The following is a 24,983-nucleotide window of genomic DNA, read 5'->3' as shown; positions in this document are numbered from 1 at the left end:
TCGGCGCGCCCTTCAGGCGCAAATTTCAGGTATAATAAACAATGTATTGATGATCCAAGCAGCCACATTGATTTAAGTTGTCATGATTTCTACTTATTCAACACTATTGTGCATAACTGTCCCCTATAATAACTCTTACAATAACAATTTGGGAGATTACTTATTTGACATCATTCTCCATTGACAATACATTGGGTATAGGTCGGTGTCAAACGTTCATGTCGCTGTATGTACATTTTTTAATTTTTGAGGACATTGACAGAATACAAACTGTTCAGAATAGTGCATAGTGTCATCAATAACGACTGGAAGCTTCAGGTCGAACAACTCTTTGAATAACAATTTAGGATCAGATAACCTATGAGTTATTTGTAGTTTCCTCATAGCCTACAATGTACCGTATTTCGTGCAAGCCCATCTAGACCCGGTCCCGATCATAAAATGTATTTCGTGCAGACCTTTCGTGTCAAAATGTAAAAAATATATTAAATGTAAAAATGTATTTCGTGCAGACCTTTCGTGACATAAATGTAAAAAATGTATTAAATGTAAAGAATGTATTTCGTGCAGACCTTCCGTGTAAAAAATGTAAAAAATGTATTAAATGTATTAAATGTAAAGAATGTATTTCGTGCAAGCCCATCTAGACCCGGTCCCGATCATAAAATGTATTTCGTGCAGACCTTTCGTGTAAAAAATGTATTAAATGTAAAGAATGTATTTCGTGCAGACCTTTCGTGTAAAAAATGTATTAAATGTAAAGAATGTATTTCGTGCAGACCTTTCGTGTAAAAAATGTAAAAAAGTATTAAATGTATTAAATGTAAAGAATGTATTTCGTGCAAGCCCAGCTAAACCTGACCCGACCAAAGAATGTATTTCGTGCAGACCTTTCGTGACATAAATGTAAAAAATGTATTAAATGTAAAGAATGTATTTCGTGCAGACCTTTCGTGTAAAAAATGTAAAAAATGTATTAAATGTAAAGAATGTATTTCGTGCAAGCCCAGCTAAGCCTGACCCGACCATAGAATGTATTTCGTGCAGAAATTTCGTATCATAAATGTAAAAAATGTTAAATCGGCAACTATTGGCCATAGCTCTGGTATGTGAACTGCAAAACATCTTGAGAACCATTGTATATCAGAAAATCATGAGAACCACTCTATACTTGGTATGCAGATGCATTGCAGATTCAAAATGCAATATCTTCGAACGAACTTGTTAACATGAAAAGCATGTAAGTGAATGTAAATTGTCATAAATCAAAGCTACAGAAAAATCTGGTATATGACTTTGCACAACATTTTCAGTTTTTAAGGAATTAATTTCCTAATTGAAAATTGTTTTCAAAAGTTTTATGAAACAAGAAAAAATAAGCTTACTGCACCTATTGTGGACATAAATAGGAAATATTCAAGCCAGCAGAAGTATGTGGGTTGCGTATTACAAGAAATACTGGCATGACTGAAAATTTGAAATGTCAAGGGTACTCTTCTACCACATACTGATAATGTCATTATCAGCTATAAGTTACAAGTTTTATCTGTCTACTTTAAGCAAAAAATTCCTTCATCATTTGATGATATTTATCAAACAACTGATGAAACTTTTTTGCCACTCCAACAAACACAAGTCAAGCTCGCCAATAGAGGGCAGTGTGTATAGGCAAGGCAAAAAATTGCCAGCACTTACATGTAAGATTGCAACACCACCATATCCTCATGGATGTTGGTAGATGGCTTGATTGGGTTGTACGTATCAACTGATTTTGAGTATGGAAATCCTGGTTAAGCTGCCCAAGAATGTCAGACTCTAAATCGAATAACCAGTGTTACTGACTACTGAGAATGTCAGCTGCTTTCAATAGCTTCTTGGTGTATACATGGTTGTGTTTAATGTTTTTAACATGAATGAGAGAATGCAAAGGGAGCTATCATCTGTAGATTTAGCATTATTTTCAGGGTCCATCTGTAGTGGGGTGGCCTATCCTTAATAATGGCTGGCAGGTGAGAGGTGGTAACCTGGTGATTGACATTTGCAAAGAGGCAATGGAACGTTTGGTGTCAAAACTCACTAGTGTTGTGTGAGGTTTGAGCAGAAGAATTTGTTAACCCGTTGGATTATTTGTGATGTGATTTGTAGCATGAAGGTCATGGTTTCCTTCAGTTGTATTTGTATGTGGAACAGCTGTCTGTTGTGTGGTGAGTACAGTTGTTTGGTTACTGCCTTCTCCTGGCATTTTATTGGAGGGAGGTGCAAATTCAATCATTTGAATTTCTGGTACTGAGTGGTCTGCTAGTTGGTCGCCCACAGGTATCGAGGGAGATGTTGTAGCTGCAGATGGGAAGTTTGAGTTGTTACGACGCAAGCCTAAGATATGTTGTGTGTGGGTTTGTATAGCATGTCGGTCATATAGGTTAGAAATGCATGGTTGGTGCAACCTTTGCTTTTTCCAGTGCATCAATACGCATGTGAAGAAGATTAAGTTGTTGATCCAATTCTAACTTTGTTACAAGGTTAGCCAGATCTGTCCATGTGGTAGGGTTACTGTATTTGGAGGGGTAATGTTGGATCTGTTGTTTGGGAGTGCTGCAATTTGGATGTGTAATAACCTATTGCCAGATTCCAATTCTTTGATCTTCATTTCAAGTTTAGTCACAAGTGATTGTGCTGCAGATAATTGTTGTTTGGATTTTTGTTCCCACTTTATAATGTCTTTCTTTTCTTTTTCTTTTGCTTTCAACTCAATTCGGTTCTCTTCTGGAGGGCTTGTTAGTTTACAGGGTCAGGACGATTACATTTGGTTGTTTTGGCAGCGTCGATCAGAGGTGGAGATTTCGTATTTGCAGTTTGAGATGGGCATCTGTTCTCTAAGAGCGTCTGGCGTCTCGGGAATAATGATGTTGTAGCTGATGAGTGTGTAAGACTACTGGATTTGTGTTGTTAAGGTTTGTGTTGACAGTATCCTCGTCATTTTGTGTACGCCGAGTTTTCACTTTGATGTTGTTCAGAATAATTTATACCAGCAGGTTGGGGTTAGCAGGATAATATTTGGTATACAGGTCCCTATGATGACCTTAGTGAGATAATTTCATACAGTCAGGAAATACTTAATTTTGTATCCATGTCTATAGTAGCTTCAGGGACATTGGCCCTATGTTTCATCAGAGAAGTTTACCTTGCAAATAGCTGCGAAGTTTGTATGCTTGTTTGTTATTTGGTAAATTGTGCTGTTGGCACCATTGAAGACGGATTCACTTATATTTATGGTAGTTTCATGACCAAAATTTCATGTTTTGAAAGAATCATGAAGGTGATCCGTTAAAACTAATATGTTCCACTGGTGCACAAGAGTTGATCTTTTTTGACACTAGTAAATTTTTCACATCGAAATTTATTAATATAGGGGTGATGCAGATGAAATTGTTGATGAAGTTGATTCATTAAAGCCAAAACATAGAAATTTGTAGTCGCACAGTCCAGAATCTAACCATGTATTTCAGGCCAGGTTCACAGAAACTTTGAGTTTATGTTCTGATCTCTCACCTCAAAGCTGTCCTACCTGTTGAAAGACACTACTATGCACAAATGTCCATGTATTTGCTACACGTTGTGATCAAAACACAAACATTTAACCTAAAATTTTGAGGATAAATACTATTTTTCAAAATAAATTAGAAAGTAAGCCTTATCCAATGATACATACTTCAGCTTTGCCATGATATTTATGTTTGGCAATGAAACGTACGAAACCATGTAAGTGTTCTCCAGTTTTCAAAATTGTGACTCTGTGATTGCTTTAAAGTGGGCACAAAATCAACAAATATGTCCAACATCATCCACGTAATATAAATGATAGTTTGATTAGTAATCATCAATTTCCTGTCCAATTAACCTGACGTGACTTTAAAAATTGGTCAGTTATCTTTTCTTACAAATTTCAATGGAAAAAGGAGATACAGTTATACAGTACAATTTACATTGGATTATATATATATATATATATATATATATATATATATATATATATATATATATATATATATGTGTGTGTGTGTGTGTGTGTGTGCAATATATATATATATGCGCAATATATATATATATATATATATATATATATATATATATATATATATATACACCGGTATATTATATATATATGCGCATACACACACACACACACACACACTATGCCCAATGTTGTGCTGTGTACCTTTGATATGCGACCCAAAAATCTGACCATGTTTATGAATAATGTGGTATGGGTTTGTGTAGAATGGGATGTAGAATGTTGACAGTTGCAGACAAGGTCAGAGGTCACGGTATTGGTCTAGCTTCCACGTAATGGCATAATTGTCAACCTCCAAGTAGCCTTCTCCAAAACCACACAGGGGGATTTCATTGTATAAACTGACCGGCACTTAGCACGACTTGTGAATTTGCTCACTCTGATTCACAGCATCTGTTTTGGAAGAGTTGAATAGGATTCTCAAAAAACAGTTTTCCTTTTCATGGCTATCAGGTTACATTCGTACTTATGCTAACCTTGGAAAGTTTAATGACATATTATAGGTTGCTTGAATGGACTTCAGCCTTACAGTAAAGATGGAGTTGAATGTTTGATTAATATTTGTCATTTGACTTTTCAGAGAGTGCAGTTTGTGCAGAATATTTAACATCACCTCAAGAGTTCAGGGAGCAATCCACATCAGAGCAGTCCAAGTTGAGTTCATCGCAGTCAAGTTCACGGCTGAAACGGTCCAAAGCCCTGTCCTGCCTTCACAAGGATCGTTTCAATAGCAAGATGTCCTGGTCCGTGGATTGGCGCATCAACCAAAGTGAAGACAGCATAGGTGGATTACTAGAGCCAGAAAGCAGTGGTCAGGATCTTGCGGTTGAGATTGATAACGAGGATGTGTTCGCGGCAGCCAACACGGGGATGAAAGAAGAGTCAAGTAGCAACTCAGAAAGAGGACATTCTGTGAGGTTTGTCAGCACTCCATTGGTACGAACTTACAATATGAAGACAGGCAATGGTATCAGGGAGGAGACACCATGGAAACCAGTCATGAGGAAGATGATGGAGAAGTAGAAGATGATATCAACTCATTTGTGGAAGAGATGCATTGGCAGAAATGAAGGACGATTTGTACAGCATCATCTGTGTCCCGTAAACAGGTAAGTCAAGTCTTTTTTTACTTACATGTATAGTTCATCATGAGGAAAATTTCATTGTCAAGAAATTAACAAACTTGGGCAAAGAGTTATGAATCTATTGCTGCATAATTAGGTTGGAAACCAGAACTTAGGAATGAAATATGCCAATTTTAAATCATATTTTGTCATCAATCATTTGAATTTTTTTCTCAGCGTGTCCTTTGAGATGAATAGTCCTAGAAATGCTTTCCATCAATTACACATTTTTGGTTAATAGTGTTTGAAGTGTTCTTTGATTTTTGACATATTCAACTCCCATGCCTGTGGACATACTTAGGCCAAACCATGATGGTTATATGGTTAAACCTTTACACCACCAGACTTTGGTACATCCCCAATGTTATCAGTTTACCCTTCCATTGCTATGGTTTGGCCCAAACCCATTGTAATCAATGGTAATTGTGGACTTGTTTACATGAAATCAGGGGTGAACACATAATCATTAGTGTGGATGGACCTTCATGTATGTACAAGGAAATAGGGGTGAAATAGTTGAGGGAAAGTTGGGTTTTGAAGCCGAATGGACGCCAGTCATCATAACATTGTCATCATCTAGGATACAGACATTCAGTGAAATTGAGATGAAACATAGGTGGACTCAAATATTTGATGGAGAAAATTATCAAATGAAAAATAAAAATTTTGCCATAAATTAGACTTTTACTTGCTAGTAAGATAAAAATTCATTTTTATTTAAGATTGTTTTACGAGTATACACACCAGTATCCCTATTTATTCTTGAGGACTCGGACTACTTGACCCTGTTAATGTGAAAATATTTGCATGCTTGTACATGTAAAAGAAAGAAAAATTGCTTCTGTCTGTACTTCAATCTTTACACATTTATATGCTTCTATTCATTCAAAGGCAAAGACTCTTGGACTTTGTCCCAAGTTTGGTTTGTCCAGTCATTCTGCATTCTGCCAAGGAATGACTCTTAAACCAATTAAAATCTCTAATTCTGTTTACCTGTGTCCTGCTCTGGGTAATACATTGCAATTGTTGTCAGTTGTTTGGTCACAAAGTGTAGTATAGTGTAGTCAGTGTTGTGTGTCTGAGATACACAATGCAACACTTAGTACCATGTTTATCTAACAGAAGCCTGTTAGCAGGCAGTTCCTAGACAACAACACTTTCCCTAAATGTTATGCGTAAATACTTGTCCTAATGTGGTAAATTTCAGAACAGAATTTTTTTGTTGTTGAAAGTTTTGCCAGTGAGTGATTTGCTTGCAGGTATTATTGTTGCATGAACACTAACATATCAAGGAAATTATTGAAAAAATGTTCTTTGGTGACTTTAGCTACAAGAAAATATCTGGCAACAGTCAGAACCAGTGAGAAAGTTCATCGAAATTTATTTTTGAGTCAATTTTATTCCTTCCCACGTATTTCCAAGTGTACAGTGTATCTCTAAGACAAGTCTTCAACATTTTAAACTGCAAAGAGTTGTCTCATTTTCTGTTAGTTTTTGATTCAGACTAAACTGTGAAGAGTTATTTTGGAAATACTTGTCCTAAATTTTTACACAGCTGTAAGCAGTGCCTGTGTAATATACAATGAATTTGAAAATGTTTCAGTGAAAATATTTACCTAAAGACCCTAAAGCTTTTTCCAGAACTTGCCACGATCACCTAATTTTTAATTTCACAAAACAAATAATCTAAAATTTTACAATTTTGTTTGCCATGTTCTTTTTACCGGGTTTAATTTTGTTTGAAGTCTTGTTTGAGCCATTGATGCCTCAGTGTCTGAGAAATTCAAGTTCACACAATGTAGGAAGTTTGTGAAAAAATTTACAATCTGATATCTTACCAGTTCACTTTGAAAAGTTGCCCACCAAAGTAAAAGAACACCTGCCCTGATAATTATATCTCATGTACCATATACCCTGTGTAGCTTGCCTCTTATCTTAGCAAACCAAAAATCTGAAGCACTTTCCAGCTACATGTATCCATCAGGCAGGTAACAAAAATTTCACCACCTTGTACACGCAGATGGGCAGGCAATTATTTTTTTCCTCTGGTTTAAAAAGTTACCAGTAGTGTATGTGTGTGTGTAACTTTGATGCATCAGAAATCAACATTCACATTCAGTGTTTGACACCCATTGAACAGATGACATCAAAAATCATACTAATAGCCAGGTAAACTTGAACAAGTTAAAGTTGTATGTTTTTGGAGGTTACCGAAAAATACCATCAAGTTTTGGAGAGATGTTTTGAATTCCCATGGTTTAAGCCATACCCGGTATTTATTGCTAAAATGAAAAGGAATATTGAACAACACTACAAAACTGAGAGACAAAGCTTATATTCCAAGTTGAAATAACTTTTGTCAATTGTCCAGCCTTACAGTGTGCTAAAAAATGAAGGATATTCAGTTCCAACTAATCCATATGAAAAAAACCTGACATGCGTTCCTTTTACACATGATAAATATATATGTATGAATGCAGTACATTATAAAGTGAAGGATAGGTTTACATTGATTTCATTATGGAAATGTAAAAATTACTGTAAATAAGAAAGGTAACAGTACTTATTTAATCATACTTGTCTCCTTTTGAAACATGAGTTTGGTAACGACAATTGTTTTATGAATGTAAAATGCCCAATATTTAAAAATTATGCAGCCCTCTTGATTATGAAAATTACTATCATTGAGGTATTTGTTACATGCATGTTTTCCTGTGTTACTGGTAAAATTTGAAATGCCTCTATTCCATAACATTGTTTTTTTTAAATTACACTTACACTTAAAATTCTAAGTATCAATGTCATACAGTTATCAACATTAGGCTGAAGTAATTATATTACCGGTAGGTTGGTATTAAGAGTCAGATTCTTTGAAGGTCACCTCTTACAATCATATTATTGTCAGCTACAAAAATATATCTTCATGTCAACTATGCAAAGTACTGCACTTTCAAAAATTTGTGGCAGTATGAATCCCCAATGTAAATCACCTTTGCAAATCAAAAAATAAAATGAATACTACACATAATAGAGTGCTTCTGTCTTTAGTTGAAGACTCAAAATAAGCTAGAAATTAAAATGACAGCATAAAATTGAAGACAAGAACACTAAATTAAGCAAAGCACATATTTGTGCCAGTGAGGTAGCATGTCATGATTGAAGTCAAATTGTCTGAAATGAACACACAGTAGCCTCAAAAGTCCCACAGATCTACAAATTACTGGAATTTTCATTGGTTGAATTACGGCTCACCAATTTGTCTGCTTTTCTCTTTCTGCGTCGTCTTGCTTGAGCACATTCATCGTTGATGACATCGTTGAAATTTGGTATGCTGAGTCTGTCAGTTTGGCATTTTTTGCGGATGAAAGCTGAAACAACAGAAATTGAGACCCTTTAAGTGATAAGTAATACAAATTTGTCCACTGCAAGAGTACAAGGAACAACTTTTGAAAGTTCATCTTGACTAAAGCCATGGTTTGATTAAATTGGAAAAAAGTTGAGCTTATAGCCTGATAACATTCATACATTGCATTAGAAGTGTACAAAGTTTGTCCCTAGTCTAGATCTACCATACACTGTCTCTGATTGATACAAATTTTGTTGATCAATAAAGCAGCTGTTTTTTATGAACATAAATAAGTTTCAATATACATACCCTTTATTGCTCCTGTTATTTCAATGTCTAAACCACGGTTTCCAGAATTCTGCCACTGCCTATCCTTAGTGGTGGCTGTATTTCTTTCAAAGGTGTTTGCGAAGTGGTGACTTCTGTACACTGTTTCTTGGGCTTCATGGTGTTACTTTGGCCTTTTGCACTTCGTTTCTTACCAGCTTTCGCAGGCTTTGTGACCCCTTCATTGGTGTATCGCTGGTTTGGTTTGGGTGACCTTCGGCCCCTACCCATGTCATCCATTGATTCATTGAGGTAGTAAAGGGAAAGCAACTCCACACATCGTTCATATTTGGGTCGTTTGCGTTTTATGTATGATATCGTGTATAATATAAGTGTATATCCTGTTTGGCTGTTTCATGTAAATTGTTGTTTGAGGTTGCCTGTAAGTCCTCAGAGTTTCCTTGTTCCTGAAAAAAATTGAAATCATGCATGAAACATTAAACCTTGATAATTTAAAAAAACCCGCATATCTTCAAGTGTCAGCCTCATAGTTTACTTTCAGAGTCCTACTGTATGATTTTTTAAACAGTGGAAAGAATTTACAGTACAGCTAGCAGTTTCCATGGTAACATGCACAATTTTGTTTTGTCAGGTTTTCACATACAACCGCGCATATTACCAACCTTCCCTGTAAGTTTTCATAGTGTTGCATATACACACTCTGAAAGATTATTAATACTACCAAGATAACTATTTTCCAAATTCATCATGACGTGGTTCACAGAATTTGTATTGAAAAATGTAAAGCCAGAGCATTTTTCACAAGTTAACAAAACGACAAATAGAAATCTTTTTTCCTGAAGTTTACATAGTACGGTAAGCTGACAGTCATTTCACTTCTATCACAACTGTAGAGGAGCAGTCAGATCCAAATGCAAGGTCAGCTTGTAGGTGACTGTTACATAATATGAGGTGGATTTACGTTTTCACATTTGGAGGGAGATAATATAATTCCTGCTCACAAAGTACAAATTGAGAGATACGTAATTTACTCATGAGGTGGGAACAGTTTTCTGCATAATTGGAAGATGCACATTATGAATTCTCAATTGTACTATAAATGAACCCATGCAGTTGCCTGGGTTTTCCAGTTAATGTTTCGAAGTTCTCTCCTTTTATGATAAGGATACAATTTTCAGCATTCTATTGCATCTGCGTTTCGATAGCTGATTTCGACGGTAACATAACGATCAAATTCTACACGTCCTCGAAATTCAATTCCAAACGACTTGCAATTGTAGCTCATTCTGATACGGTAAGAATAACCAGATATGAACTGAAAATGCTCTCGTGTTTCATTATATATTGCATTTATGTGCAAGTTTGAACCTTTGCTACATGCTTTGCTACATTTAAAGTGTTATGATCAACACAATGAATTTCACCACAGATCAATTCTAAAGGTCATTAAGTATTCAAATATGTAATTAGCTGAAATAAAAATAATTAATTTCTTTGAGTACTGTCATTGTATCACAATATAGCATGTGTAATTACCTTTGGTCAAGTCCTTCAAGCTCTATATGCCAACCGTGAAAGCTTGTTAGCTATTTATGCAAATTATGAATTAGCTGACATGAAATGCAAAATGACTTTCAATACTGTTATAACCTGGTATAATGATCAATGTACACAGCATGTTTCGCCAAATTTTATCAAGTAAATGCCAGTATATATCCCTAATTTGGAAGGTTCATTAAATATGCATATTGGGAATTGGCTGAAAAAAATGTCAAATGACTTTCAATAATCTTGTATCATAGTATCTTTAATGTACATAGCAAGTTTTGCCAACTTTGGTCAAGTCAAAACAGATAAATATCGCTAATAAATGCGGGATATCGGACCGCAGGCGGGCGAAGATTGCATTATAAGCGCGCCAACCCAAACTCACTGCATGGACATCACATTTACGAAATCGAAGTCCAAAGTCAACTACGTCATTGTTAGAATAAGAGAGGTTTTCCATCACACGGGAGCATACCACCACAAATTTTGCACAGATGGCGTTGCACTGGCATTGAAAAAGGGTGCATGGGAGCATGGGAACGCGGGCAGTTTCCCTCGCTATGGGTAGGAAATGCATTGAGCAAGACACACTTCCAGGTTCGCAAAAAAACGAGGATCCCATTTACGGGGCGCTCAAATATAACTATTTGCTGTGATACATAGCAGAGGCGTATATGTTTGTGATGCTGAGAATAACATCAGTAAATAAATGACGGGTTTTAAAAGTTGACGTTTTTTGCGATGAAACAGACTTCTGAAGGTAGCTCGCTTGGGGAACACGTCATCCCGGCCGCTGTCCGCTTTGACCCCAGTAATTCACACTGGTTTTGGTCGGCCCCAGGTACCCAAGTCACTTCGACCCCGTCACACTTTTGCTACATGTCCACGGAGACGATTCAACATGTTCCACAACAAAGCCAAGACAAAAATTGAAAATATCAATAAAATGGCTTCACAAAGGCTGAAATACACGATACTCGATGAAGTATGAAGTTTATGAAATGAAATCAAAATTGACAAAACAAGTGTTTGTCTCGGGTAATACCACTTGAAGTTGAACTATTCTACAGACTGTTTTTCCATACAGTGCAGTATTTGTCAGTGACAAATTAATCTTTGCAATACATTTTTTTGCGATGAGCTGGAAATTTGATTAATATCGAGTTATTGTACATAAATATTCCGTTATTTACTGGGACACTTTTATTTTCTCGATCCGCTATCTGCGGACTACGTGCTGAAGTACATTGACTGTTCATGTCAACGATCGTTTCTCCCTCTGCAGAGTTTCTGTATCCCGTTCAACAACGCTGTACCTCGATCACACGATAGTGACGCTATGTAGCTGTGCAGTATTGAAACTTATCATAAAATGGCCACCTCGTCTAACAGTAACACGTATTGTCGGGATTATCGTACGGAAAAAAGACTGCAAAAGTAAGACTTATGAATCTTCATCAGAATTGAACACATCATGATTGTACACGAGTATCAACCGTGAATGCACGTTGAGCTCGGCAGTTACACAAGCATGGTACGCTACATGCATAGCCCTACGAGTATGGCGACAGTGTCCGGCTTTGGCTACGCCGGCGGCTACGCCGCCTACCGGAGGTGGGAGGCGGCGTAGCCAAAGCCGGACACTCTCGCCATACTCCTAGGGCTAGCTACATGCACTGCCGCGATGCCGATCGTATGCATTCCAAGGCCTATCCCGGAATTTGTTTCACAACCCTTACAAAAAAGTCCTACAGGATCCCTGTAGGACCCAAGGATCCCTGCAGGAGTCCTATAGGGCTACCTCCATCCTATAGCACTCGTCCTATAGGACAACGCCTGTGCTGTAGGATTTATGTGTCATGTCTTATGGGTTCGTACTAGTCCTATAGGCTCATATTTGTGCCCTATAGGACACCCTACAAGATGATTCTGCCTGACTTTTAGGACTGTAAAACTGAACAAGTAATGTTTGAGTAATGTTTATAATTATAATTATTCCCTTACGAAAATAGTCTGTAGAATTTCACACATTCTCATATACCCTTTCTCAAAAGCTATTTCTATTTACACACACATGCCAGGAACATACCATATTCCTTTTGCCGTTTGTACATGTCATGGCTGTACACAGACAAAGACTCTCTTTGTTAGATCCAAGGTCAAGTGAGCTGACCTGTGCCTTTGCTTTGTTATGTAAATAGTTTCCTGCATTTACAATGGGCTGATTACATAATAGTACAGCCACGCATTATTCATTTGCACTTGAGGCAGTGCACCAGTGAACATGCATGGCTCTTGTTAATGTAAAGTACTAAAGTTCAACTCCAAATTGCATGGAACATTAGGATCCAAGGTCCATTACCAAGATTCTAACAGTGTTATGGAGAAGGGAGCTCACTAATATGTCACAACTGTAAGAATCGACATTGCAGCATCAACTGAACTGACCTCTTAATTATGTGAGTTAAGATACACATCTATTCAGTTAATAATGCACTTGGCTGAGGTGACAAGTCAAAGGTAGGCCTTGCATTCATATGTGTAGGTGCTTTATATTTTGTAGTCCCTGTATGTAATGCATTGATTTCTGTTTTGATTGATTGTTAATCTTAATTCCTTTAGAAATAAACTACATGTTTATAATTACTTGTTTTGTAAGTTGACTGACTTTTTGTGAGTTTTGCAGTTATTCATTGCATTGGTACCTATAGCAAAATCAGAAGGAGTTATTCCTTACTTAACAAAATTTCTGCACTCTTTTACAGAAGTTTGTTTACCTTGTGCGAGTTCAATCTCTTAGAAAGTATGATAACAATCAGTGTTGTCCTTATATTTAAAAGTAGCCGGGTAATTTAAGAAAGTAGACGGGTGGACTGCGAGGGAGCGAAGCGACCGAGCGGCGAGTGAGCGTAGCGAACGAGGAGGGAGAGCGCGAGAGGGGGTGTCCCCCTCTGGCAAGGCGAAAAATGAAATTTTGGAGTGGAAATGGTGTTCTCTGGTGGCATCTGAGGTGACATTTAGCTGAGACTGAAACAGGACTTTTGTTGTTGTGTCTTAGACGTGGTTCACTTAATACAACAAAACAAACAAACATGATTTTGTTTTGTTCGTATTATTTATGACACACTTATGGTCTTATTTGCAGTGGAGATTTAACACCTGCAGTCTGCTCATTTCATTGCTCATTTCCCATTCTTCATTACCACATAGTTTCTGAAACTTATGACACAAAGTGAGTGATTGACAGAAATGTTTCAACAAATTACTAATAAATGCCAACCGTGCACGATCATCGCGTCTCGCTGTCCCCAAATTTGATCAAAGCAGATATGCAGAAGGAAACAACTCTATTTTCTTTCAAATTTGCTCCACGAGTCCGTGAAAAAAAAATGATTCATAGGGTCCATCGAAAGACACTATCGGGCTACCCAACATGGACAACATGGAGAAGCGAAGTGAAATTGAACCCATGCCGGAATCCACGACGTATTGTCCTGATGTCTTAAACAACGGGGGATCAGCGCCACGGTGAAGCCGTGAGCCGTGACGATGATGCGCCGGTCGGCAACGGTCGGCAACACACATATACATGTGTGACCGTGGATTCTGGTACGTAAAAATAATCAATGAAAATAAAATACCCATTCAAATAAACAGTTGGTTCTAAAAAAACAGTTCTAGCTCATTCTTTAAAATTTAATCTAGAAAATGCGTCGTTATTGCCCTGAGAATAACTTGATTTGTTGAAAGATCATAAGCTTACTCGTCGTGACGTTGGCAGCCAGTGCGGCGGCGCGGCTAACTAACTAGCTTGCCAGTCTCATGAACTTCGAACCGTCGATCAAAATCACATCTTTTCGGCGCTTTTCTCTTACAAATTCAGCGAAATTGAAGTTTTCTCTTTTTCATACATAAACTAGATGTATGGTTGGAATCAAGTATACCTTTCGAACGGGCTTTCTTCGGGAAAGGTGCTAGTGGCCGACGCCACATTTCTTTTGACGCCATCGTTAAAAATGACCTAAGATGACCTTCATACTAGTCAAACCAATTACACTGCTCGTAACAAAGGCAACACCATAGGCGCGTCCATCAGCCAATCACACTATTTAACAATAAAAGATCGGGCTCAAAAAGCCACAAATGGGGATTTAGAAACTGTTTTTTGTTTGTGCAGTTCCATGCGTAGAAAGGGGTCGCGAAACTGCTAATCGTACGTGTGCCGCAGCTGGCAGTGCTAGTGCAATCCCGAATCTAATTACGTTAAAAGTAGCCGGGAAAAAATGCAAAACAGCCGGGTTATTTACCCGGCACCCGGCTTCTAAGGACAACACTGTAACAATATGTAAAGCATATTCTGTACCCTATAGGGCTCCCTACAAGACCCCCTATAGGGTTCCCTATAAGACCCCCTATATAGGGCTGCCTACAAGACCCCTATACGGCTCCCTATAAGACCACTATAGGGTTCCTATAAGACCCCTATAGGGCTCCCTATAGGGTTCCCTGTAAGACTGCGTTCCAAAATCCTGTAAGACTACTACTGCCTGATGTCCTATAAGACCCTACATGCCTCTACCCTATAGGACTGGTATAGGATATTTTTGTAAGGGAAACAACCTCATAGGAGAGCAAACATACTTCTATGGACAATGACGAATACGTTTCTTGGCGAAGCAAAATCAAAACAGTGCAGAAGTACATGAAGTAGGTCATGGCCTTGGACTCTGTGCACGAACCTGATTGGACACTTCAATACCTTTGACCCAAAGTTATTATTCATCAGCACTTCCATGCCATGAGGCTAGGTAGAGAACGTATTAGCCCTGCGTACGATGCTGTGTGTTCCGCTACAGCTAATAGCCCCGCTCACCACAGCCCTGCAAAGACCCGTACGTAGAGTTGGTGACTTCAAATCCATTTTGGACTTGACGTAAAAAGCCAAATTACTGCCGAAATTCAGCGTTCTTGGGCCCAAGTCGTATCCCTGCCTACCTCAGCTACTCGATCGCTTCCAAAAATGCCAGTCTTTTATTCTTTTTTCGTAAATAACCGTCGATGTCGGCAACTCTCTCGCTAGCCCTGCGTACGTACGCAGTGTACGCTGTGTGTTAGGAACGCACACAGGGGATTGGGCTCCGTCTGTTTGTCCACAGCCGTTCTCAGATAACTCTAGACCAATTTTGTTCAAACTTGGCAAACAGACAGTGCACTATAGCATACATATGAACGTCAATTTATTTTGCGATACGATCCAGTAATGGCTGCCAGATGGCCATTTTGTTGCAATCTTTCATTTCTTTGAAGCATAATTCAAAGATCCCTGAACCAATTTTTATTGAACTTTGCACAAAGATACAGTGGTATTTCATGCTTACGCATTTTGATTTATTTTACGATACAATACAATATGGCCACCAGATGGCTATTTTCTTGCAAGCTTTTCATCATTTTGAACGGTAACTCAAATTTTTCCAAACTATGGTAAATAGAATATGGTCGCGAAACAGTCATTTTGTTTCAATTTTTGTTGCAATTTTCTTCATGCTTTGAACCACTATTCTTACAATTGTGAACCACGATAAATTACTATGGCATTAATGTGCAGAGATCAGTCATTCATTGAAAGCTGCTCAGATAACTTTATTTTGCAAGTCACTGAGCAGATGCAAGTTGCATCAATGTCATTCCACAAAGTGGAGACTGTGTCATCACTGATAACTTGTATTTCACAATATTGTTGGCATTATACCAAATCCAAATAGCAGCTGACTCTTGTTATTTTGATATTTACTAACATTTCGGGAATGTTCCGTATGTCAACATAGAATGTAGTTAAAATAGATGTCAACTGTTTATCTGTACTTGCACTGATGAGACTTACTCTAAAGGTTTAATGTTAATTGTTCTTCCAGTTTGCTATAGACCAAGTAATGGCCAGTGTACTTGTCGTCTGTTTTATGATGGAAAGGAGGATTTGCTCTTCAACCTCAACAACCATGATATCGTACACTATGGTTTTAATTAAAAACATTTATATTTAATTGTTGTTGATATGTTACAGGGCATATGTAAAGAAGCACTCAACATTGTCAACCACTTCACATTTGCCGTTACATAAACTGCGGTTGGCATGGAATGGGTTTGTCAGGCTTTTGGACTTGGACTTCAGAGAAGCCTTTTACTGCAACATCTGTGGGACACATCCAGACACTGTCGTGTGTGATGGTACTGGTATTGGTTTGCAGAAGGAGCTACTGCAGCACTTCAATGAGGATGATGAAGCGACCCACTTACCACCTATCATTGGAACCAAACATGTAGACAGGGTATTTATTCCAAGCCCACAGGCAAGGAAACTTCTACTCCAGTTTGCAGGACTGAATCCACACTACAAATACCAAACCAATCTACCTCCTGTTTCCTTGACCTCTGAACAATACAGACAACTTATCACACTTCTACAGAAACACAGCCATCTTTCATCTTTGACTGATGTAATCCAGCGGATTAGCAACAATGGAACAGATCTCCTGGCACCACCAAATTATCGTAGCTTCCTACAAGATCTTGCTCGAAATTCGCCATCTTCTTCATTACTTCAGAGCACCGATGAGGTCAGAACTCGGCACATACTGAAAGAAGTGGTCATCAAAGGACTTAATTTATTCCACAGCCAGCATCGTGACAAATTACAAGTAATAACACAACATGCTCCACTTATCAGTGACTTTATTGAGGCAGTATCAAGCAATGGAAGCCTACCACTTGATGTCAGGTACCTGCTTAAAGATATTTTGAAGCGATGTAAAGTACCAGCACCTATGACAGAAGTCAGTAACCAATACCTCCAACCAAACCAGGGAGACTTGTTCAAGACATTAGATTTTTTTCCTAACATGCCAAAAATTCATGGGTAAGTCCAGATTTTAATAAGATTTTAAGTAAGAATTGTTAAAGTCCATTCCCTTTGTCACTTTCTGAACAAAAAACACTGTACACTGTGACCTTTAAAACAAAACTGACCTAAAAAATTATATAATTTTCAATGTTTTGTTCCTGATGTGCTTCTTCAGAGATACAATGGCTTGCTGTTGAATATTTAAATTTGTATTTGCAGTAGTTTAAAGAGAAGTCGCACATATCATTTAAAATCTTTTTTTAAATGTTAGATTTAGCTTGATATTAAGATTTTAACCATTTGTAAATTTTAACTTCTAGTCTATAAACTTGACTGGCTTTTTTCACATTTCTTTTGCCATTGACTATCATATATCCTCTTTCATTTCAGAGCTGGAAATTATAAATTCGACTGTAGAGAAGAGACTCCCCTTACCGAAAATTATTTCTACTGCAAATTTGCCGCAAGTTTGCTGCAAATATGCAGCAAGCATATAGCTTGCAGGAAGGAGTTGCAGAAGTTTGCAGCTAGCTGTGACCCTCCTGCAAACCCTTAAATCATTTTGCAGCAAATTTGCGGTAAACAATTAAGTTGCTGCAAATTTGCGGCAAACAAGTATATTGCTGCAAATATGCAGCAACACATGATTGACATATTGCCCACTATTTCATTGCCAGGGAGTACACGCTACACACTGTGTACAGTTGCACTTCGTGACCAGTCATATGTAAGCAACACAAAATTGATCTTTCATTTATATTTTATGTTCATTTATTTCATAACAGACAATCCACTTTTTCAATTATAATAACTGGTAAAAGCATTGCATGGATATAAGAGTGCATCTATAGTATATACTGTAGTGACATAATGTAATAAAAGTAACCTTTGACAATCCGGTTGGGTAAATTATGGTTGGATCGAAAACTGAATTTTTAGGGAAACAAATTTTTAAAACAGGGACTTGTCTGTCTTGCAAGTTTAACACACTGTATTTTCTGCGAATGATACCAAAATGCAATCAGTTTGGAACGAAATGTGCGTCTGATGATGGTCTGTAAGGACACGTCGTAGACTTTTGTTACTGCAAATCTGTACCTAATGTTTGGTTTAAAGCAAGGACCCGCTACTACCTCCAAGCAGAGTAGTGGCTGTGCTCCAAGCCATAGCCTAGGCATCAATATAGTATACGGTACGTACAATGCACTGCACTGCAGCTTACAGTCCGTGTCCCATCGATGCCGCTAACAAAATCTCGCCTTCTGATAACATAGGTCGAGGTAAAAGGTTTTCAGCGTTAGAGTTATTTGTCGAGCACAAATTTGTGGTTTAGGATTACACTCCATCCCGAGTCGCTGTACGAAAATTCAACGCGCTACTTCGCCAATGTCCAACACGTCGTGTGTATCAGCTGCGAGCAGCCGACATGTTTACACTCTCCGGTCACGGTTCATCAAGGTCAGTCACGCATTGATATTGATCATGATTTTTCGTGCTGAAAGAATTTTACTCTCTTTTTAGTCTTTCTATGATAAAAATAACCATTTTCATTAAACTAATAAATTAAATGCTATATTAAGTATGAAATATAACGGATGTTGCAGATGTAGAGTCAATTTCAGCATTTAAAAACGGAAGTACATTATCAATCGCGTAATGATTTATAGATCGCACTTCCGTTATCGTCATGAGGCTTGATCGGCGCGAAGTTAGATTTTAGTAACATCGGCCAGTGTCAGCTGCGTACTTGTGATCAGGGAGTTATCTAGTGGACAATTTCGTGATCTTTCTATGGAATCGCCAGCCAAATGATATCACATAGTTGCAAAAACGTGTATACAGTACCAGGGACAGGCGGAGTTCTAAATTTGTGAACGCGAGCGTCAGTAAAGATGCCGACAATATTTTCTGAGTACGGTATTTACACACAGCACGGACAGACCTGCAACCGGGAATCGTTTACAAATGTAAGTCAATGTACCGTTCGTTGTACATCGCTTTTATTGTTCTGTAATCGTTGTATTGCAATGTTTACCGAAAGATAAATTTTTGTTGAGTACTGATTCATACTGAATTCACTTTCGTTTCACAACAGTTACTTACAGTAAGTGCTGAGATTTTTGCAGATTGTCGCCGTCGTGTATGTGAACAACATAGCATACGGCGAGTTGTCCGCTGTCGGACAGTTCGATCATGAATATTTATGCATTTTCTGCTTCAATTTGTCAACTTGATTATATCTCATTTTCAAATATTTATCTATTTCTTTCATGAAATTTACAATGTTTGGTCAAACGGTAAAGACTTACACTCTTCCCTGAACGATTTATATTTTTCAGAATCCATTGCTGGTACACGTACACTAAAGGGGACAAGAAATTCAGAGAACAGAAAGCCAAATCGCAGCCTTTGACAGTAATGTAAATGTTACATGAAACTTCTCAAGTCAAAAGAAAATCTTGACATGATCATGACACTTATTTGGCATGAAATGAACATGGCATATAAAATAAATTGTACCACAATTGAATTTAACCTTTTTTTCTCTGTCGTCTTTTTATTTATAATAACTTTATTTGCGCTGACCATTGTTTCTCGTGAAACTGGTATTCAGAGCTTAGTTGGATCACAGTGGTTGGATAAAACACATCTTGTGCTGTCCACAGTCTGCCATAAGATTTGTCGATTTTCATTTTCAACCATGTCACTGACATTGGCCATGTCTACACAAGTGATTCTACAACTTCTGTGTACATATCTGAACTGAACTTATATTTTTGGAGAAGATAAAATTTTGAAACTTGTGGTACAATACAAGAAATTTTGCTGTCACTTAATTGTGTTACTTCTTTGGTTTTCAGTATCTCTTGTCTATTATAATGTATTTAGTTTTCTTACTATAACTGAAATTGGTAAAAGTTTATTCCAGAGCTGACTGTTGTGGAATTATACCAACTTTTGAAGGAAATTTTGTATTGTGTAATTTGCAGCAAATGCAAAATAAATTGCTGTATTATTTTCAGTAATATTCAAATTAATTTGCCGCAAGTTTGCTGCAAGGATTGTGCCGCAAATTTGCTGCAAAGAGTTTGCAGCAACGTTGCGGCAGGGAGTTTGCTGCATATTTGCAGCAAGTTCACAAGAAACCTAATTTGCATCTGAAAAATGAACCACCCGCATATTTGCAGCAAATAGGTTGCTGCAAATTTACTGCAAAGCTTGCGGCAAATTGCAGTAACAGTTTTGCGGGAGGCCTAAAATTTCGGTAGAGAAGAGACTCGTGCTTGTAGGGGCCTGGATACCTGCAATAAGTTCTACAAGGGACACCCCTCTCTCTCTCCTGGCATTTTCACAATGTATTGTAAACACAAAGTGTGCCTTGGATTCCAAGTTATGAAACACCATGAATCGCCAGCTCTCCCTTTCAAGATCATCAGACAACGGTTTCAGACAGCACCAAAAATCATCATTTATGATAATGCTTGTAAACTTCATCAGTACTGCTTGAATAGGTAAGTATCTGTGTAGATATTGATAGTTTGAGGAAAGCATGAGAAACATCCCTATTAAGACTAATCCTGATGAATCAATTGATTTACTTTGCTGCTTGAAGAGAACATCCATGTTATTTATCGGGTCAAGTCAGTGAAATTCTGTAATACCTTGCTATACACAAGCCCCTTATGCATAAGAGGTTGTCACTTCAACTGACATATAGCATACGTGCTATGTGAAAAAAACTTGTCAAACAGCTTCATTTCGTCGGATTTTATTCATTGTATAGATTACTGTAATGACCATGTTTTACATGAATGTTTTATTGTAATCTGTTTCTAACATTCACTTTGCAGAGAACCAGACTTCTTCAAGCACACAATGTTCTTAGTGGATAGACTGCATTGGTGTAATCACACAGGGTAAGTTTAAAATATTTTTATTTCATGAACAAAATAATAACAAATACAAATATCTTGCTTGCAGGTTTGTTGATTTACTGGTATTGTGATTACAGGAAAAGCAATGATATCCAATGTTACAAATAAACTTGTAAACTTGTGTAAAAAATTACAGAACAAATCATATAAAGACATTTAATTATTGATGTTCAAAGTTTAGATAAACTAGCTCTTTAGTCTTTACTGTACTGGTAATGGTTTAACAGAATTTTTGTCGTTTTGTTTTCAACAGATGCTCATCAGGATACAACATGGATACATACAAGTCGAACAAAGAAATAATGAAACTGAACAGCCAAATCTGTGAACAAACAAATGCATCAATATCAAGAATTAAGGCACAATTATCGTACATGCTTCCTGATAATTTCATTTTTCATGCAGCTCTCTTTCTTTGTCTGGCCAACAAGAATGTCAAAGACTCTCTGCCATGAAAAGAAAAGATTTACAAAACAAGAAACAAGCGAAATCTTTTATACCAAAGAATTACAGAACGCAAAGTGAAACAAGAACCAAGCAAATTGTTCTTTTGTACCAAAGAAGTACAGAGGGTTTGAAAAGTGCTTTGAAAAGTTTACTAAACCATTGAGATAATTTCTATCTTCTTCGACGTTTAACTTGCATGACATAATCTTGAGCTCTTGCTGTTTTCTTGGATTTTCTCTGACTTCTTCTGGTGACTTGTGAGGATGGTGACTGGGAGGTTTCTACTTGCTGCATCTCTTCAAAGCCGTCTTGTGAGGATGGGGACTGGGAGGTTTCTACTTGCTGCATATCTTCAAAGCCGTCTTGTGAGGATGGGGACTGGGAGGTTTCTACTTGCTGCATATCTTCAAAGCCGTCTTGTGAGGATGGGGACTGGGAGGTTTCTACTTGCTGCATCTCTTCAAAGCCGTAGGGGAAGGACTGGTCAGACTGAGTTGTCCCTTGCACAGAGGCTTCTTGATCAAACGATAGCGAGCCGTCAGTATTGATGGTGCTTTCTTCCAGATGTGGTATCGATGACAGTGACATTGTTGATGGCTGAACATGTAGCATTTCTGGTGTAGATTGTATGTTTAAAAGTTCTGCGGAAAAAAGAACACATAAAGTATGTATGTTATATGGTTCATTGCAGAAGGATATTGCTGTAGCATCTTTGTATATGAATGTATTTTAGATTCCTGTTAAAATTTCAAAACAAATGCAAAAGAAGATTTCACATAGCTACACTGTCAATTTTATGCTATTGTACACGGCTCTGTAGATTTCAAAGAAGTCATATTGAAATGGAATTGTTTTATGCTATACCTAATGAATTATGCTTTTGTTAAAATGTTGTCAAGTGAATGTCTTGGCAGTAGCAGCTATGAACTTGTTTTGTTGATCTTTCTTCGTCTAATCTACATGATTGCAAATAGAATCAACTAAAAACGTCTGAGCCCAGTGACATTAGGAATACAATCGATGTTCTGATTTATTGTACAGCTATGAATAGTGTACACAAGCAAGTCTAAGCTTTTCTGGTAAATAACCAATTATATGGTTTTGAGTACAGATTATTTGATTGTAAATGTTTTTTAAGGACTTAATTTTCCTAATTATTCTGCTAGCAAAATTAGTTTCTTACTGATCTCACTAAAACAAATACTGGAATAGTGTTAAAGAAATCCTTGAAGTTTTTGAAAGACACAATGTACTTACCAAGATCTGTTTCATTCAGTGTGGAGTAATGTTGCACTAGTTGCTGCAGGGCTGGTATTTCAGAAATGGCGTCTTCTTGTGCGTTACCTGTGGAAGTTCATATTGTTAAGTTTCTTTTATACAAGCTTATATTTTGTTTTGAAGTTACAACTATACATTACATACAACCTTTATGACAAATGAAATCAAGAATAAAGTAAATTAAATTGTTACTCTAATATTGTGGTTGTGTGTTTTTTGTACCAAACAGTAACACTGGGAACTTTTGGCAGATTATCAAAACAAAAGTGAAAGCCACATCAGTTGGATGTGTGGAGTTTTGCAATAAAATGAGTACCATTCCTGATCAAGATGCATAAATACTTTTTTTATGTGTACTACACTGTTGCGCCAGCTTGGAAGCAAATAACTTGGAAACAGCTTGTTGATCATCGACAAGTTAAACAACTGTAACTGAAAGTAGATTTACTCACTGTTTGTGATATGGTCCATCTCCAATGGTGTGTCATCTGGATGATCACCTGTGTAGAAACAGAAAAAAATTACCAGGTATATATGAATTCAAGTTGAAATACATCTCATATAAAATCCACGGGGAAAATTCTGAATTTGTTATATTTTTTTGGGTGCCTATAATACATCACTTGCCAAAAAATTCTTTAATGAATTACTGTTCGGTATTTTCTAAGTAATTTTTGTGACACTTGTAAAAATTGACATTTCACAAGGCTGAATATGGTCGGATTAGACGCTGGAAGATAGGGATGGAAATTTTGAAACATTGCACTTGTTATGTCTTTGAGGAGGCCTGCTTTGAGAAATACTATCATAAGTGAACTTGTAGGGCTTCGCAATATTTGTTGTCTCCGAGCAAAGTTACTTTTCGATGTTGCCACAAATCTGAATCACCTACCCATCAAGTCGTGCTGTTGGTAGTACTCATAACATGCCTTGGCTGCTCTTCTTAGGAGGTCAGTCCACCCAGTGACTTCTTTCGGACGTTTACACGGATTCTGATACGGTACATCAGTTGGCCACCATACAGGCGCATTCTCTTGGGACCCCCACAATGCTTGGTTGCGACTGACGCTGTTCTTTACGATGGTTGGTATGAGGTGACGTAGTTCGGCAAACGATAATTTTGTAAGGCAACCCTGTGGTGTTTCTCTTATATCGGGAAGGTTTGGTGCTGCATTAGACGCATCTGTAGCTGGCTGGGCTGGGGAAATGTGAAGCGGGAACGGTGCTGCTGGTACTGGCGGTAGAGCAAGGTGCTCGACGTTCGTCGCAAGTGACTGCTGCAGTACATCGGTGCCGTGCACTAGAAATTTTCGTTTAGATGACACTTTGTCATAAAATGTCATCACTGCGGCCACTTCAAGATTCGTTTTCTTCACAAACATATCGATCTGCTTTTTCAAAATCAGCCAACTGTCTGCTTGCTTCTTGGTAAGACTTGCCATGGTAAGAAGACGATAGTTCGTGCGACGTATAAGACGAACGAATGATCGGAAAATGAAATGATCAACGCAATTTCTTCCATCCTTATATCCTTACAACAAGCATTGTCATGAAGGTGTCAATGTTGCCTTCGCTTTCCGAACTTTGATATCAATTATCTCCTTGCGACGTTTACGATCTCGGTCCCTCAGATGCCGCGATCAAAAGTCACATTTTCACACCTCCATAGTCATGACAGTCCACACGCGCGGGACCATGGAGTCCGTGAATTATGCTTTATGGTCACGTCTGTGTGGTTCCTCGCCGGTCGCGAATCGAGCGCGAGCGGCAGATCAGTATGAGAAGGGCGGTACTGAAAGGCGGTTTCTTTTAACTTCATTGTTCTTTTGAAAACAAGATAGTATATTGCTAAAATGGCACAGATCGCAAATGACGTCATGTTTCTCTCTCATTAATATGCATAACTAAATATTCGTCCGCATTGCCCGCATAAACGACGACAATAAAACCTTATAGGGTTCGATGGCAACTAAAAGTTACACTTATTCGTATGAATTGATGGCTCAGACTACAAGATGCAACAACAGCCGCGCATGCAACGACA

General features: G+C 37.7%; 2 protein-coding genes across 5 annotated transcripts in view; one reads left to right on the top strand and one right to left on the bottom strand.

Moving 5' to 3' along the window:
* LOC139118492 (uncharacterized) overlaps window positions 1-23,136 on the top strand; it is a 26,286-nt gene extending 3,150 nt beyond the window's left edge. For 2 of the 4 annotated variants that reach the window (XM_070681785.1, XM_070681783.1), the window contains 6 exons: window positions 4,653-5,181; window positions 16,443-17,294; window positions 17,670-17,707; window positions 20,560-20,791; window positions 21,131-21,196; window positions 21,468-23,136. In XM_070681785.1, coding sequence (XP_070537886.1) covers window positions 5,099-5,181; window positions 16,443-17,294; window positions 17,670-17,707; window positions 20,560-20,791; window positions 21,131-21,196; window positions 21,468-21,669 — 1,473 coding nt within the window. In that variant the 5' untranslated portion in view covers window positions 4,653-5,098 and the 3' untranslated portion in view covers window positions 21,670-23,136. Of the gene's footprint in view, window positions 1-2,769; window positions 2,952-4,652; window positions 5,182-11,663; window positions 11,816-16,442; window positions 17,295-17,669; window positions 17,708-20,559; window positions 20,792-21,130; window positions 21,197-21,467 lie in introns of all 4 variants that reach the window. The other 2 variants (XM_070681784.1, XM_070681786.1) reach the window with 2 other exon arrangements.
* On the bottom strand, window positions 21,833-24,983 carry LOC139118494 (uncharacterized). Its single transcript, XM_070681787.1, has 4 exons — window positions 23,832-24,983; window positions 23,392-23,439; window positions 22,919-23,005; window positions 21,833-22,302 (listed from the first exon to the last, which is right to left on the bottom strand). Exons 1-4 carry the CDS (start codon window positions 24,379-24,381, stop codon window positions 21,833-21,835), a joined length of 1,155 nt encoding a protein of 384 aa, XP_070537888.1. The 5' UTR covers window positions 24,382-24,983.

The sequence above is a fragment of the Ptychodera flava genome, chromosome 19 (genome assembly GCF_041260155.1).
Source record: "Ptychodera flava strain L36383 chromosome 19, AS_Pfla_20210202, whole genome shotgun sequence".
Taxonomy (NCBI): Eukaryota; Metazoa; Hemichordata; class Enteropneusta; family Ptychoderidae; genus Ptychodera; species Ptychodera flava.
The sequence above is the reverse complement of the archived record's forward strand: the minus strand, read 5'-3'. Positions and strand labels throughout refer to the sequence as shown.